Source organism: Primulina huaijiensis, chromosome 18 (assembly GCF_012295235.1).
Source record: "Primulina huaijiensis isolate GDHJ02 chromosome 18, ASM1229523v2, whole genome shotgun sequence".
Classification (NCBI taxonomy): domain Eukaryota; kingdom Viridiplantae; phylum Streptophyta; class Magnoliopsida; order Lamiales; family Gesneriaceae; genus Primulina; species Primulina huaijiensis.
The window spans coordinates 18,488,388-18,503,880 of NC_133323.1; the positions used below are offsets into that span (position 1 = coordinate 18,488,388).

General features: G+C 34.8%; 1 protein-coding gene across 1 annotated transcript; it reads left to right on the top strand.

Moving 5' to 3' along the window:
* Nucleotides 1-12,183: 12,183 nt before the first annotated feature.
* Nucleotides 12,184-13,236, top strand: LOC140963977 (uncharacterized). Its single transcript, XM_073423457.1, has one exon. It carries the CDS (start codon nt 12,184-12,186, stop codon nt 13,234-13,236), a length of 1,053 nt encoding a protein of 350 aa, XP_073279558.1.
* The last annotated feature ends 2,257 nt before the right edge of the window (nt 13,237-15,493 follow it).

Genomic DNA, 15,493 nt, shown 5'->3' on the forward strand with positions numbered 1-15,493 from the left:
GTACGTGTGTCTATATTAACCTTGAATTCCCAATAAAAGGGTAATGTCTTCGAGCGTGGCGTTTCATCATGAATAAAATATGAATTGTAGGGTGGAAACTGATCACTGATTCCTCCTATAAAAAGTGGCGGCTTCATAGTTCTGATTTAATAATATTTTCTAAACTACTATTTGTTTTTGGAAATAATTTCGAACTCAAATAAAATATGTCACAAATGTTGAAAATTAATATTTTAATATTGAATATTTGAATATTGAATGTTGAATATTTGAATGTTGAAAATTAGGTAAAATTAGATGTTGAATATTGAAATTTGTGTGTGATGATGAATGTAATGATGTAATTTATTTTTGTATTATTTGTAAAGATTTTCTATAAATAGATCTCTCATTTATGAAAAAAAGCACAATTGAGTTGAGAGAAAAATATTATAAGGTGTGTAGTGATAATTTTGAGAGTTTGAGGTTTTTACTTTTTACCGTAAATTTTTACTTTTTCACAACACGTTATCAGCACGAAGCTCTAAAAGTCCTCCATATTTTTCCAAACTTCAAAATAGAAGAAAAAAGTAACAAAAGTAATAATATTTATTTTATTGTTTATTTATTTATTGTGTATATATTTAATGTATAATATAATGTTATTATAAATAATAAAAATAAATTTTTCAAAAAACTTGTTATAAATCCTGGGAGGATGTTAAGACGACATCCCACACTCCCGGTAAGGGATACGACAAGTATAAAAGCCTATAAGGTTTTTAAACAAAATAACTTATGACACCTAATTATAATAATGTGATATGATATACATAATTATTTAAATATGACTAATATTATATACACCATATTATTACCATAAAATTATACAAATACATACATTTATTTTCTTATACACCAACGGTAATAAACGGTAACAAAACGGCTAGTTTTTGCTCTATAAATACAATCTCACAAATACATTCAATCACTCCAACTTTCTCTTCTTCTCTAAAAATTATTCTTCATCAAATTTTNTGACATGGACTCTCGATGTAGAAATGCATATTGAGTCATTAGGTCTAAATGGGACCATAAAAGTAAATGACATATGCACATCACAAGAAAAGGCAAGAGCCATGGTTTTTGCATCGACATCTCGACGAGGGATTAAAATGTGAATATCTGATTGAAAAAGATCCCATGACTTTGTGGAAGGGATTAAAAAAAAGATTCGAACATATAAGGGAAGTTATACTTCCGACCGCCCGGGATGAATGGAATACGTTGAGATTCCAAGATTTTAAGAAAGTCAGTGATTACAACTCGGCGATGTATCGAATTATCTCGCAACTGAAATTTTGTAGGCATGAGATTACTGAATTGGAAATGCTTGAAAAAACATTTTCCACTTTTCACGCATCGAATATAACTCTACAACAACAATATAGAGTGCGTGGATTTTCGAGATATTCTGAACTAATTGCATGTCTCCTTGTGGCGGAAAAGAATAATGAGCTTTTAATGAGAAATCATCATGCACGACCCACTGCTTCAACGGCATTTCCTGAAGTAAATGTCGTAAGAAAAATGAATTTAAACCTGGAAACCAAAATCAAAGTTATATACAAGATTTTGGTCGAGGACAAAATCGAGGTCGTGGTCGTGGACGTGGACGTGGACGTGGAAGTAGTCGTGGTCGTGGATGCGGCCGTGGTTTTGAAAATAATCGAGATAGTTATTTCTATAACTCATCTCAAAAGAGCGTCCCAAACCATCCACCGAAAAGACATCAAGAGAATATGAGTGTTAATGAGAATCATTCAAAAAGATTTGAAAGTTCTTGTTTCAGATGTGGTACTCCAGGACATTGGTCCCGTATTTGTCGAGCCCCTGAGCACCTTTGTAAACTTTATAAAGAATCAATAAAGGGGAAAGAAAAGGAGACAAACTTTACTGAACACAGTGAACCTTTGAGTGGTTCAACTCATTTTGATGCTGGAGATTTTCTGATTGATTTCTCAGATAATGATCAATTTGATGGTGGAATAAATATGTAAAATATTTTATTTTTTATGTATTCGTATGATAATGTTTTATAGTGTGTTATATTGTATTGTATTTTATTGTCAATAATTTTATTTCATTGCATATTTTTTTGAAGTTCAAATATGGAAAATGCTACGAACCAAGCTGAAGTTTGCATACCTGATAGTGGTACAACGCACACTATCCTCCGAGATAAAAGATATTTCTTGGAACTAAAACCAACAAAAACAACGGTGAATACAATATCAGGTCCTGTAGACTTGATTAAAGGATGTGGTAAAGCACAATTTTTGTTACCTAATGGTACAAAATTTTTGATCAATGATGCTTTATATTCACCACAATCGAAAAGAAATTTGTTGAGTTTTAATGATATATATTCCCATGGGTATGATACTCAAACAATGAATGAAGGGAATGAGAAATATATGTGTCTTACCACATATAAATCAGGAAAGAAATATGTGATTGAAAAACTACCAATGCTCCCTACTGGATTGCATTATACACATATACGTCCCATTGAATCAAACATGGTAATTGATAATTCTTCAATATTAACCAATTGGCATGATCGATTAGGACATCCTGGTTCAACAATGATGCGAAGAATTATAGAAAATACACATGGTCATCCATTGAAAGACCAGAAGATCTTTCAGAATAATAAGTTTCAATGTAAAGCATGTTCTCTTGGAAAACTTATTATAAGACCATCACCAGCCAAAATCCAAACTGAATCACCAATGTTTCTTGAACGTATTCAGGGTGATATTTGTGGACCAATCCATCCACCATGTGGACCATTCAGATACTTTATGGTATTGATTGATGCCTCCAGCAGATGGTCACATGTATGTTTATTGTCAACTCGAAATGTTGCATTTGCAAGATTACTTGCTCAAATAATAAAATTGAGGAATCAATTTCCCGATTATACAATCAAGAAAATTAGACTTGATAATGCTGGTGAATTTACTTCCCAGACTTTCAATGATTATTGTATGTCTATGGGAATCATTGTTGAGCATCCTGTTGCTCATGTACATACTCAAAATGGATTGGCTGAATCATTGATTAAACGTCTGCAAATGATTGCTAGACCAATGATTATGAAAACAAAGCTCCCTATTTCTATATGGGGACATGCAATTTTACATGCTGCTTCATTAATTCGCATCAGACCAAGTGCATATCATAAATACTCCCCATTGCAGCTTGCATTTGGTAAAGAACCAGACATTTCTCATCTGAGAATTTTTGGATGTATGGTGTATGTGCCTATTGCACCACCTCAACGAAAGAAAATGGGACCTCAAAGAAAGATTGGAATTTATATTGGTTATGATAGTCCATCGATCATTCGATATCTTGAACCACAGACAGGCGACGTGTTCACAGCACGTTTTGCTGATTGTCATTTTAATGAGGAAATCTTCCCAATGTTAGGGGGAGAACAGAAACATACCGAAAAAGAAATTACATGGTATGTATCATCATTGTTACATCTGGATCCAAGAACAAAACAATGTGAAAAAGATGTACAGCAAATTGTGCACTTGCAAAGAATAGCAAATCAAATACCAGATGCATTTGCAGACACAAAAGGGGTAACTAAATCATATATACATGCTGCAAATGCCCCTGCTCGAATTGAAATTCCGAAGAAACAAATTGAAGATAGTCATGATGTCATTAAACGCCTGAAGCGTGGAAGGCCAGTTGGTTCCAAGGATAAAAATCCTCGAAAAAGAAAATTCATAGAGAAACACAATGATCACAAAATAGAGAATGATGTTCCTGAAGAAACACATAATGATCACAAAATAGAGAATGATGTTCCTGAAGAAACACATGATGATGAAAATGTTTTGTCAGAACCACAAACTGACGAGAATCATGAAATCTCTATCAATTATATTAATACTGGAAAAATATGGAACCGAAAAGATATAGAAGAAATTGATGATATATTTTCTTATAATGTGGCAATCGACATCATAAATGATAATGAAGATCATGAACCAAAATCTTTTGGTGAATGTAAAAATCGGCAGGATTGGATAAAATGGAAAGATGCCATCCAGGTTGAATTGGATTCGCTAAATAAACGTAATGTTTTTGGACCTATAGTCCTTACACCTGAAGGTGTAAAACCTGTTGGATACAAATGGGTTTTTATTCGAAAGCGAAATGAGAAAAATGAAATAGTAAGATATAAAGCTCGACTTGTTGCACAAGGTTTTTCTCAAAGGCCTGGAATTGATTATGAAGAAACGTATTCTCCTGTGATGGATGCAATTACGTTTCGGTATTTGATTAGCTTGGCAGTATCTGAAAATTTAGAAATGCGTCTTATGGATGTTGTTACAGCCTACTTATATGGATCACTTGATAGTAATATATATATGAAAATCCCTGAAGGATTTAAGATGCCTGAAGCACAAAGTTCAAAACCCAGAGAATGTTATTCTGTGAAATTACTAAGATCATTATATGGGTTGAAGCAATCCGGCAGAATGTGGTATAATAGGCTAAGTGATCACTTGATGAAAAAGGGATATGTAAATAATTCAATATGCCCTTGTGTTTTCATTAAGAAAACAACATCCGGATGCGTAATTATTGCTGTATATGTTGATGATTTAAACATCATTGGAACAAATAAGGAAATTCAAGAAGTTGTGTCATACTTGAAAGAAGAATTTGAAATGAAGGATCTTGGAAAAACCAAGTATTGTCTGGGTTTACAAATTGAACAAAAAGAATGTGGAATATTTGTTCACCAGACAAATTATACAGAAAAGATCCTTAAACGTTTTAATATGGACAAATCAAATCCTTTAAGTACTCCAATGGTTGTTAGATCATTAAACATAGAAAAGGATCCATTCCGTCCATGTGAAGATGATGAAGATATTCTTGGTCCAGAAGTACCATATCTAAGTGCTATCGGTGCCCTTATGTATCTTACAAATTGTACAAGGCCTGATATATCTTTTGCCGTAAATTTATTGGCAAGATTTAGCACATATCCAACAAAGAGACATTGGAACGGAATTAAACATATATTCCGTTATCTACGAGGAACGACAGACTTGGGACTTTTGTATTCAAAAGATGCTAATCCAAGTATAATTGGTTATGCCGATGCTGGATACTTATCTGATCCACACAAAGCACGTTCTCAAACTGGATATGTATTTACTCGTGGAGGCACTGCAATTTCTTGGCGTTCACAGAAACAAACACTTGTAACAACTTCATCAAATCATGCCGAGATTATTGCACTACATGAAGCAAGCCGTGAATGTGTGTGGTTAAAATCAATGACTCAACATATCCAAATCTCATGCGGATTATCATTCGACGAGAAGCCTGTGATACTATATGAAGATAATGCTGCATGTGTTGCTCAAATGAAAGAAGGATACATAAAAAGCGACAGAACTAAACATATTCCTCCTAAGTTCTTCGCATTCACCAAGGAGCTTGAGAAGAATAAATGTATTGATGTTCGTCACATTCAATCAAGTGAAAACTCATCAGATCTCTTCACAAAGGCACTTCCTACGACAATATTCAGAAAGCATATATATAATATTGGGATGCGCAATCTACGAAATTTGTGAAGAATTGTTCGTGTCAACATGAGGGGGAGTTTACGTGACTGCACTCTTTTTCCCTTACTATGGTTTTTATCCCAATGGGTTTTTCTTAGTAAGGTTTTTAACGAGGCAGTATAAAAACACGTAATGAAGACAATCATTATGATCATCATCACAAAGAGGAGTGTTGAAATTTAATATTTTAATATTGAATATTGAATGTTGAATATTTGAATGTTGAAAATTTGGTAAAATTAGGTGTTGAATATTGAAATTTGTGTGCGATGATGAAGGTAATGATGTAATTTATTTTTGGATTATTTGTAAAGATTTGCTATAAATAGATATCTCATTTGTGAAGAAAATCACAATTGAGTTGAGAGAAAAATATTATGAAGGGTGTAGTGTGATAATTTTGAGAGTTTGAGATTTTTACTTTTTACCGTAAATTTTTACTTTTTCACAACAACCAATAGTTTTATAACGTGATTTATGGATGATAAACATTTTTTTTAGAAAAGACCGTGTATAAAAATTAAATTGACAAATCAATTCGGAATAAAAGGGGATAAAATTCAGATACATCCCTCACATTTGAATCCAATTTCAAAATAATCTATAACCTTTCAAGTTACTTCAATTTCATCCATCGTCTCTGTTTTGACAAAAAAAAAAAAATAGACCAATTATTTACATTTGTTAGTTGTTTAACTTAAATGTCCTTTTATCTTATTTGAATAATAAAAATTAATTATATTTTTACCACTCCTTGGCAAGTGCATGTGAGGAATATACAAATGCTTTATATGTAAAGAAGAAGAACATAAAACTGTTGATTGCCCAAAGAAGAAAGGACCAATTGTTGGCAGAGCTTATGTCATGCAGGCTGAAGAAGCTGAGGAAAAGCCAAACACGACTCTAACGTTTTTATATTGATTTTGTTGCATGAAACGTTAAATTGGTTATGAGAGTTGATTAGGATAATAAAGAACTTAGAGGAAATAGGTTGCATGCTCTACCTTAGTTGGATTTAAGAGAAGATATTGAAAATTATAGAAATTGAGCATAAAATATAAACTTTAATAATACAAGGGAATGAATTGGGCCAAATTAAGAATTTTGATGCTTGAAAGTGAGAAATTTCGAAAATTTGGGACAATTAGTTAGACTTGTCAAATTGGGTCAGGCCCGCGCGGGCCGACCCGCCCCGCTATAAAAAATAAGTGGGTTGAGTTGATACAATGGCAGCCCGTTTGGAGGCGGGCCAAATGGACTGAGCTCGTTTGGGTTGCGGGTCAAGATGGGGCGGGCCTAAACGGGGCTGGCTGGCCCGTCAAATTAGGGTATAATTTTATATAAAAATTGGAATAAGTCTCCTACTCGTTGGAATTCGACATATCATGATGTTGGAAAATATGCCATCAAAAATAAAAAAGCATTTTCTTCTCTTCAATTGAATGATAATAATTATAAATATTGTCCTTCAATTGAAGAGTGGAAAAAAAAAGAAAAAATATGTGAATTTCTTGAGCCCTTTTATTTTACTACCAATTTGATCTCCGGTTCTTCTTATCATACATCAAATTTGTACTTCATGAAAATTTGAAGTTGAGGTTTTGTTAAATGAGAACTTGTCAAATGAAGATGAGGTGATAAGTGATATGTTTAAAAGGATGAAAGAGAAGTTTGATAAGTATTGGAATCAATATAACATGGTGCTTGCATTTGGGGCTATTCTTGACCCACGAATAAAGTTTTCAATGTTTTTAAGTATTTTATGAAACTATTTGACTGAAATATATTTTTCTTCTATGTTTAATGCGATATTGTTTAGCATTTTTTTTTAAAAATAAGCGGGTCGGCCCGCCCCGACCCGCCTAATGGCGGGTTGAGGCCCGCCCCGCTAGCCCGTTTGACATGTCTACAATTAGTGCATAAATTCGAAATTCAATGGGCCAAAGTGTAAAATCGAGAATTAAGGGGCTAAATTCCTAATTTGATAGGAATTCGAAATTTTTAGGGGTTGGAAAATGCAATTTCTGAAAATTATTACGGTCAAGTGTTAATTTTCGAAAAATTTTGGGTAATTAATTATATAATTTTTTTAAGTTTCAACACGATTGGATTTGATAATATATTTGTTGGAGGAGGGATATTCATTTTAGGTGCAGTTACCAACGCATTGCTAGATTCCGGAGCTACACACTCATTTATGTAACGCTCCCAAAATTTGAAGGTCCACGTAAATCACATGCATGCAAGTTATTAAATTCCTTGTTTATTTCAATTAATTGCTTTAATTGCATAAATTCATTATGTTATGCATGTTGACATGTTTAAAATATATTTTTCTACATGGTTGCATTAAAATGTATTTTCAAAGGTTATTCGAGTTGTGATCGAAGAACGGAAACCGAGGGCTGAAAAATAGAAAATGTTTTATTAGTTAATTGTTTTTAATTATTTAAAATTAAGGATGATGCTTTTTCTTATTTTTGAAAATAAGGAGTTTTGAGGTGATTTTATACGCCGGGACGTAATTTTTATCGGTGTTGGATTTTCAACAAAAATAAGAACGTTTTGACAACCTGACTAATAATTTCACGAACTTTATTAAACAAAATAATTTTATTAAACACTAATGGGCTTATTGGGTCTAATTAACTTTGTTAATGTGCCTAAACTTTTGTTAGTGTGTTAATAAGTATTTAAAGTGCAATCTACCCCATAATTAAATCTTAGGAACTAACAAAGCAGGTACAACACAAGGAAATATGGACTCACGCACAAACTATCTATCTTTATTGTTCTATCCCTCTCAAAGGTAATATTCCTTGTGGTAGTTCTTCCGGAAATACATTAACAAATTCCTCCAAAAGTGAAACAACAATGCTAGAAACTGTTCCAGCTATATCACTTGTGTTTAAGAAAACTTCCTTATAAATAATTAGACTTGTCAAATTGAGTCAGGAACGTCGGCCCGCCCCGCCCCGCTATAAAAATTGAGCGTGTTGGGTTGATAAAATAGCATCCCGTTTGGAGGCGGGCCAAATGGGCTGAGCCCGTTTGGGTTGCGGGCTAAGACGGGGCAGGCCTAAACGGGGCGGGCGGTAGAATTTTATATTTTCAAGCTTTAAGTTTTATATAAAAATTTGAATAAGTCTCTTGCGCCTCCATCACTCTCTTATCTTATTTCTTCTTTATTTTTCTCGTGCGCTTCGCCTCCATCACTCACTCTGGCTTTTTTTCAAAGATGTTATGCTCTCCTCCCTTTTCTTTAATAGATATAGGCTACATGAATAAAATTTACAGATAATTTACGGAATGAAAAAGTTAAATTTTGGTTTAGGAATTTACTGATAATTTACCCTTAGAAAAATATATATATATATAGAAAATAAAAAGGGAGAAATTTACTTCGTGTATTTTAGATTCAGACGATGATATATGTGCGAATATTAAAACATCATCCCGAGAATGATCCAATGTTGAAATTTTTGATAAAGAAACAGTGGAAGGAATTATTGTAGAAGATCAAGACTGAATGAAATTTAATGAGAATTGACTTTATAGTATTTGTTTAATTTCTTCATATTTGGTTTAAGCACTTTACTTTTTATGGATTATGTTGTATACTTTTTCAATTTCTTATTTCAATGTTTTTAACACAGGTGGTTCATGGGTGTGCAAAAGTTGTTTCAACTCACTCTTTTGGGTCATATATGTTTCTTTTGACCTCTTCTCTATAGTTATTTTTCTTTTTTCATTTCTTATGGTCATCTCACTTTTTTGTTCACTCTTTTTTCGACCATCTCTTTGTTTTTCTCTTAAGTCATCTCACTTTTTTATTCGCTTTTTTTTGGTCTCCTCTCTTTCTCTTTTCTTTAATTGGTCCTCCAATATTTTCTTTGGGGACAAAGGAAGTAATACAATAGGTATCTTCTTTAGAACAATAGAGTACCTATTCTTGAATCCATCATTCGCCACCCTCCTATCATATTGCCACGGTCTCCATAACAAAATATGGCAAGCATGCATTGGTACCACATCGCACAACACTTAATCTACGTACTTCTCAATTGAAAAAGAAACTAAAATTTTCTTGTTGACCTTCACCTCCGCACAGTCATTCAATCATGGAACATTAGTACAATTTCTTCCATCTGTGATAAGATTGCAAACTTTTTCATTCACAAAACACCTAGCATGAAACAAGTTCTCTCTTTGGTTAATTTCCTCCTCCTTGATTTAGACACTCATGATACTCCTAGTCACTAGCGCTTCACCTAAATCAGCCTCATATCTCTCATTAGGATCTTCCAACTCGGACATCTCATCATCACCCTCGTACTCCCCATAACTTTGAGATTCATACTCCCCATAGGCATTCATTGTCATCACCCTCTATCTTAGGACGCTGGCGAGTGATATAGGTGGATTTTACGTGTTTTTCATATTATGTGATAGCTCATTGTGTTACACATATCTTTTAGATTGTATGCATTTTTGTGATATTTTGGCATATATTATGTTTTCTTATCGCTCGTGTGTCTCGTTGTGCAAATGCAGGAAATTCGTGAATAAACGGAAGAGTGAGAGACCTCCGCCCGGGCGGAAACTTATATCCGCCCGGGCGCAGTTGAATTTTTGGAAAAATTCTTGGCCAATTTCTTTCCTTATTTTTGGATATGGAAGATATGGAAGGGGAGATTGGACAATTTTGAAGGGTATTCAGACATTATTGAGCAGCCTAGAAAGGAGAGGAGAAGAGCAAAGCTTGGAGAAATTGCTTGGAGTTGAAGATTCGAAGATTTCCGGGCACCGTTCTTTGCAGATCTCTTCTCGTCTAGTATTTCTTATTTAGAATTTATCGTTTAAACACTGTGTTGTTTATTTTCACTATGAATTTGAGTAGCTAATTTAAATATTTGTTGGGATTTAAGGGGATCCTACCCCGAACTTTTATTCAATTCATGCACGTGTTGATTGTTGATTTATTCTTGAATATGCTTTTGTTTTGTCGTGTTGTTAGAGCGTAGCTAACTGTAACAATTTACATAGACATATAAAATTGGATAATCGCCGATAGTCATAGTACGGTGGGGAGAAAACTAGGGGATTTCATAGATCGATATGCGATTCACTCTTGATAAATAATTAAAGACATTTAATTACTTTACTGAGTAGAATTAGTTTTACATAGCTCGAGAGGGCGTGTTCAATTGAATAAAAAATCCTTTCGGAAGCGTAAATCACTATCGAACGAATTAATTAATTAACGAGGGGGTCAGTGAACTGAAATTTCCAACAAATTCATTTCTCATTGAATTTTAATTAACCATTCTAGATATTATATCTCATTATTTAATTCCTGAACCTTTTTATTTGCAATTTTTATTTGAGCATATTAGTAATAAACAATCATTCAAATTTCGTTGCTAAAGATTTAATAACTGAAAATAATAATTTTCAAATAAAGTCTCCAGTGAAACGATACTCGTACTCTAGTACATTATAGTAGAACTTGACATTGTGCAGTTGCGTTTATTTCGAGCTTGAATATTTTTAATTTTGACCAAGAGTTTTACAATGCAAGTTTAGCTCGATCAAGTTTATGGCGCCGTTGTCGGGGACTGTTAATTCACTATTTTATTTTTAGTTATTTTCTTTAGCATTGTTTTATTTTTCTTGAGCTAAAACTCCATATTTTATTCCAGATATCTTTCCCAGTGCATGCCAAAGTCACTTAATGTGGAGCTTGAGCAGTTTGACCCTGAAATTGAAAGAACTTTCCACAGAAAAAGACAACAGTAGAGACTGAAGGAACTGATGGAGAGGCACGAGCACGAGCATGAGGAGGAACACCATGAAGATAGACATGTTGAGATACCACGCCGCATACCGATGCTAGAGTATGCTCAGCCTTCTTTGGATGGAGCAAGCCCCAGCATTGTGAGGCTTATTGTAAAGGCAAACCACTTCGAAATCAAGCCAGCTATAATTCTGATGATTCAGAATACAATCCAGTTTTGAGGATATGCAGTAGATGACCCAAACACGCACATCGTAGATTTTCTTGAAATTTGAGATATTTTTAAATTTAATGGAGTTTCTGATGATGTTGTTAGGTTGCGTTTATTTCCTTTGTCCTTACGTGACAAAGCTAAAGCATGGTTAAATTGTTTACCTATAGTTTCGATCACCACATGGGAGGACATGGCGAAGGCATTTCTCATTAAATACTTTCCTCCATCTAAGACCATGAAGTTGCGGGCAGATATCACCACATTTGCTCAATTCGAGCAAGAGTGTTTATATGAGGCATGGGAGCGTTTCAAAGATCTATTACGAAGATGCCNAAATTAGACCCTTCATATATATATATATAAATCATTTCTAAATTTAAATATTAATAATTATGCATGGCTTATACGTAGTCTGATTTTCGGGTCGTTACAAGATAAGTGCAGGAGTACACCAGGTAACTGACCTTTCTGCTATTACCGCGCAACTTGATGTCGTGAACAGGAAATTGGATGGCTTGAATATGGGTGGCACGGCTATGCGTCTTCAAGAGATATTCTGTGATAAGTGTGGAGGTGAACACTTTGTGAAGGACTGTCAAGAGGGCAATCCCTTCTATGTGCAAGAAGAGGCACCAGTGAATCAAGTGGGAGTCCAAAACCGTCCAAGGAAAGATCCGTACTCGAACACATATAATCCTAGATGGAGGCAACATCCCAACTTCTCATGGGGTGGTCAAAACAGTCAAAATCGACCACAGGGAGGACAACCTTATGGGAAACAACCGATGTACAGATTTGACCCTCCTAGAGAAGAAAAGTCCAATTTGGAGCAGATGATGTCTAAGTTCATCTCAGCCACCAAGACTAGACTCCAAAACCAATATGCATCGATAAAGGGGCTAGAGAGTCAAATTGGACAGTTAGCTAAGATTATAGCAAGTAGAGAGCCGGGCACCTTGCCAAGTAACACAGAGACCAATCCAAAAGAGAAAGTGAAGGCCATCGAGTTGAAGAGTGAGAAAATTTTAGAGTCTAGATGGAAGGAAAAAAGTCAAATACTAGATGAACAGCTTGAGACATCCAAAGGTAAGTCTTCTAACTCTACACCAGCACCCACTGCACAATCAAAGATTGTTGTACCTCATCATTTCCCTGCAGCATTGAAAAAAGCAAAAATTGATGCGCAATTCGGTAAGTTTCTTGAGATATTTAAAAAATTGCATATCAATATTCCTTTTGCTGATACTTTGATGCAAATGCCTAGTTATGCTAAATTTTTGAAGGACATCTTAGCAAACAAGAGAAAATTGAAAGATCACATGACGGTAAATCTAACTGAAAATTGCTCTGCTTTGGTGCAAAACAAAATCCCACCGAAACATAAAGACCCAGGGAGTTTTTCTATTCCTTGCATGATTGGTGATGTTTTTCATAAAGCTTTGTGTGATATTGGTGCGAGTATTAATCTAATGCCTTTATCTGTATTCAGGAAACTCGGATTAGGAGAGCCTAAGCCAACCAAGATGTCCTTGCAACTGCAGACAGATCTATCAAATACCCGCGAGGAGTCATAGAGGACGTCCTCGTAAAGTGGACAAATTTAAATTTCCTGCAGATTTTGTAGTACTTGACATGGAGAAAGACATGGAGATGCCCTTGATTTTAGGGAGACCATTCCTTGCGACTGGCAAGGCCCCGATTGATGTTCAAGAAGGGAAGTTGAGATTGAGAGTGGGCGAGGAAGAAATTACTTTTGATGTCTTTAATGCTCTTAAGCACACACTGATGACTGTTTTAGAATTGATGCTGTGGATTCACTTGTGTGTAATTTTATGCAGGATGCCATGAAAGACCCATTGGAAGCCACCCTCACAACTGAATTGAAGGAGGATGACTTGGACGAAGAAAAAGCTGAAATAGTGGCATACTTTAATGCCAACCATCCATGAAGAAATCCAATGAGGATGAGACTGGAGGCTTTAGGAGAGCGAAGAGATTTGACCCCTCCAAAGTCAAGCATCGAGGAATCACCGACGCTTTAGCTCAAACCCTTTCCTCCGCACCTAAAGTACGTATACCTAGGTGAGAATAACACTTTGCCTGTCATTATCTCTGCTGCTTTGACAGATTCTATGGAGGAAAAATTGTTGCAAGTTCTCAAAAAGCACAAAAAAGCATTTTCCTGGAAGGTGGCAGACTTCAAGGGAATAAGTCCATCAATCTGCATGCACAAAATCTTGATGGAAGAAAAGTACTCACCCCTCATGCAACCTCAAAGACGACTCAATCCAAAGATGCAAGAGGTAGTGAAGGCTGAAACTATCAAGCTTCTCGATGCAGATATTATCTATCCCATTTCAGATAGTGCATGGGTAGGGAAGGCAACTTTCCCCGCGGGTTCGGGTCCCCGCGGATAAAACCCAAAACGGGACGGTTTCGGGGGAGAGCTATCGGGTTCGGTTTCGGTTTCAGGGATTTTAAAAATCCCCGTAATGATTCGGAGGCGGGTATGGGTATGATATCCCCNTTGGGTTCAGGTCCCCGTGGATAAAACCCAAAACGGGACGGTTTCTGGGGAGAGCTATCGGGTTCGGTTTCGGTTTCGGGGATTTTAAAAATCCCCGTAATGATTCGGAGGCGGGTATGGGGATGATATCCCCATCCCCGAACCCGCCCCGATAATAATAATAATAATAAATTATAAATATACGAAATAAAAAAATATATTTAACCTAACCCCTCAATTCCCATTCTTGATTCTCCAATTCTGCCATTCACGCTCACGACTCACAATTCCCATTCTTGAATCTTGATTATCCCATTCTGCCATTCACGCTCACTCAGGCTCATGTCTCCAGTAGTCCAGTTCCACACTTCCACTCTCGACTCTCAAGGTACAATCAACACTTCAAGTCTCCAACTCTTCACCAACACTCCAAGTCTGTAGTAGATTTTTATTTTCTTGAAAATATGCTGGCTACTTGAAATCTTTGTGCTTGATTGTGGCTTCTTGTCTATGATTCAGCATTTTGAAAATTAATAATTCTGCCTATCGCCGTCTATCACATGCTATTATGGTTTATTTCAATTCTTTTCTATGTTAGTTGTTTGCGTAGCATTTTTTATTTACCATAAATTACTTGAATGTGGTTGAGAGTACAAACTTCTTTTATTATTATTACTATTATTGAAAAAGAGAGCTAAAAAATATAGGCAAAGATTTTGCTGATCGTGTTCAAAATAGTGAAAGCTTATTTTTGATATCATCGTTTGGTTAACATAATTAGGAAAAACAAGGTAATCCTCCTTGCTAAAAATTTGTTAAAACTAATCTTTCACTATATTATCATTTTATTAAAAAATTTATTTTTAGTAAATTTGTATTTTATCAATACAAATCTTCATTCTCTGTTTACATTTTTCTTTCTTTCTTTGTTGTTGTTTTTTTTAAAAAAATTAATATTCTTTTTAATGGATTTGATTTTCGTGGGAGGAAATTGTTTCTGTATTTAGAATCTTTTTTTCTTGAGTGTTGCAAAATTACAATGCTTTTTATGATAACCAATTTGACATATGATGATGGTATAATTGAGGTGAAATTATTTTTCAAACATGAATTTGTTTCCGTTAGTGATGGAAATTTTTAAGATGTTGAATAACTATCTCGTTTGAGTTGTGGGTCTAAATTGTTATAAAACCAATTCAGAGCCTTGACCAGAAGTATTACTAGTTTTACAAAGCCTTGGTATTTCTATAATATCCTTCATCCCATAATTATCCACCTCTTATGCAAATTATTTGATATCATTTCAGATGGAATCTAACGATAAA

Bases quoted from the DNA above. Each gene is read 5' to 3' on its own strand.
- LOC140963977 (XM_073423457.1), top strand. From the start codon at position 12,184: ATGGGTGGCACGGCTATGCGTCTTCAAGAGATATTCTGTGATAAGTGT.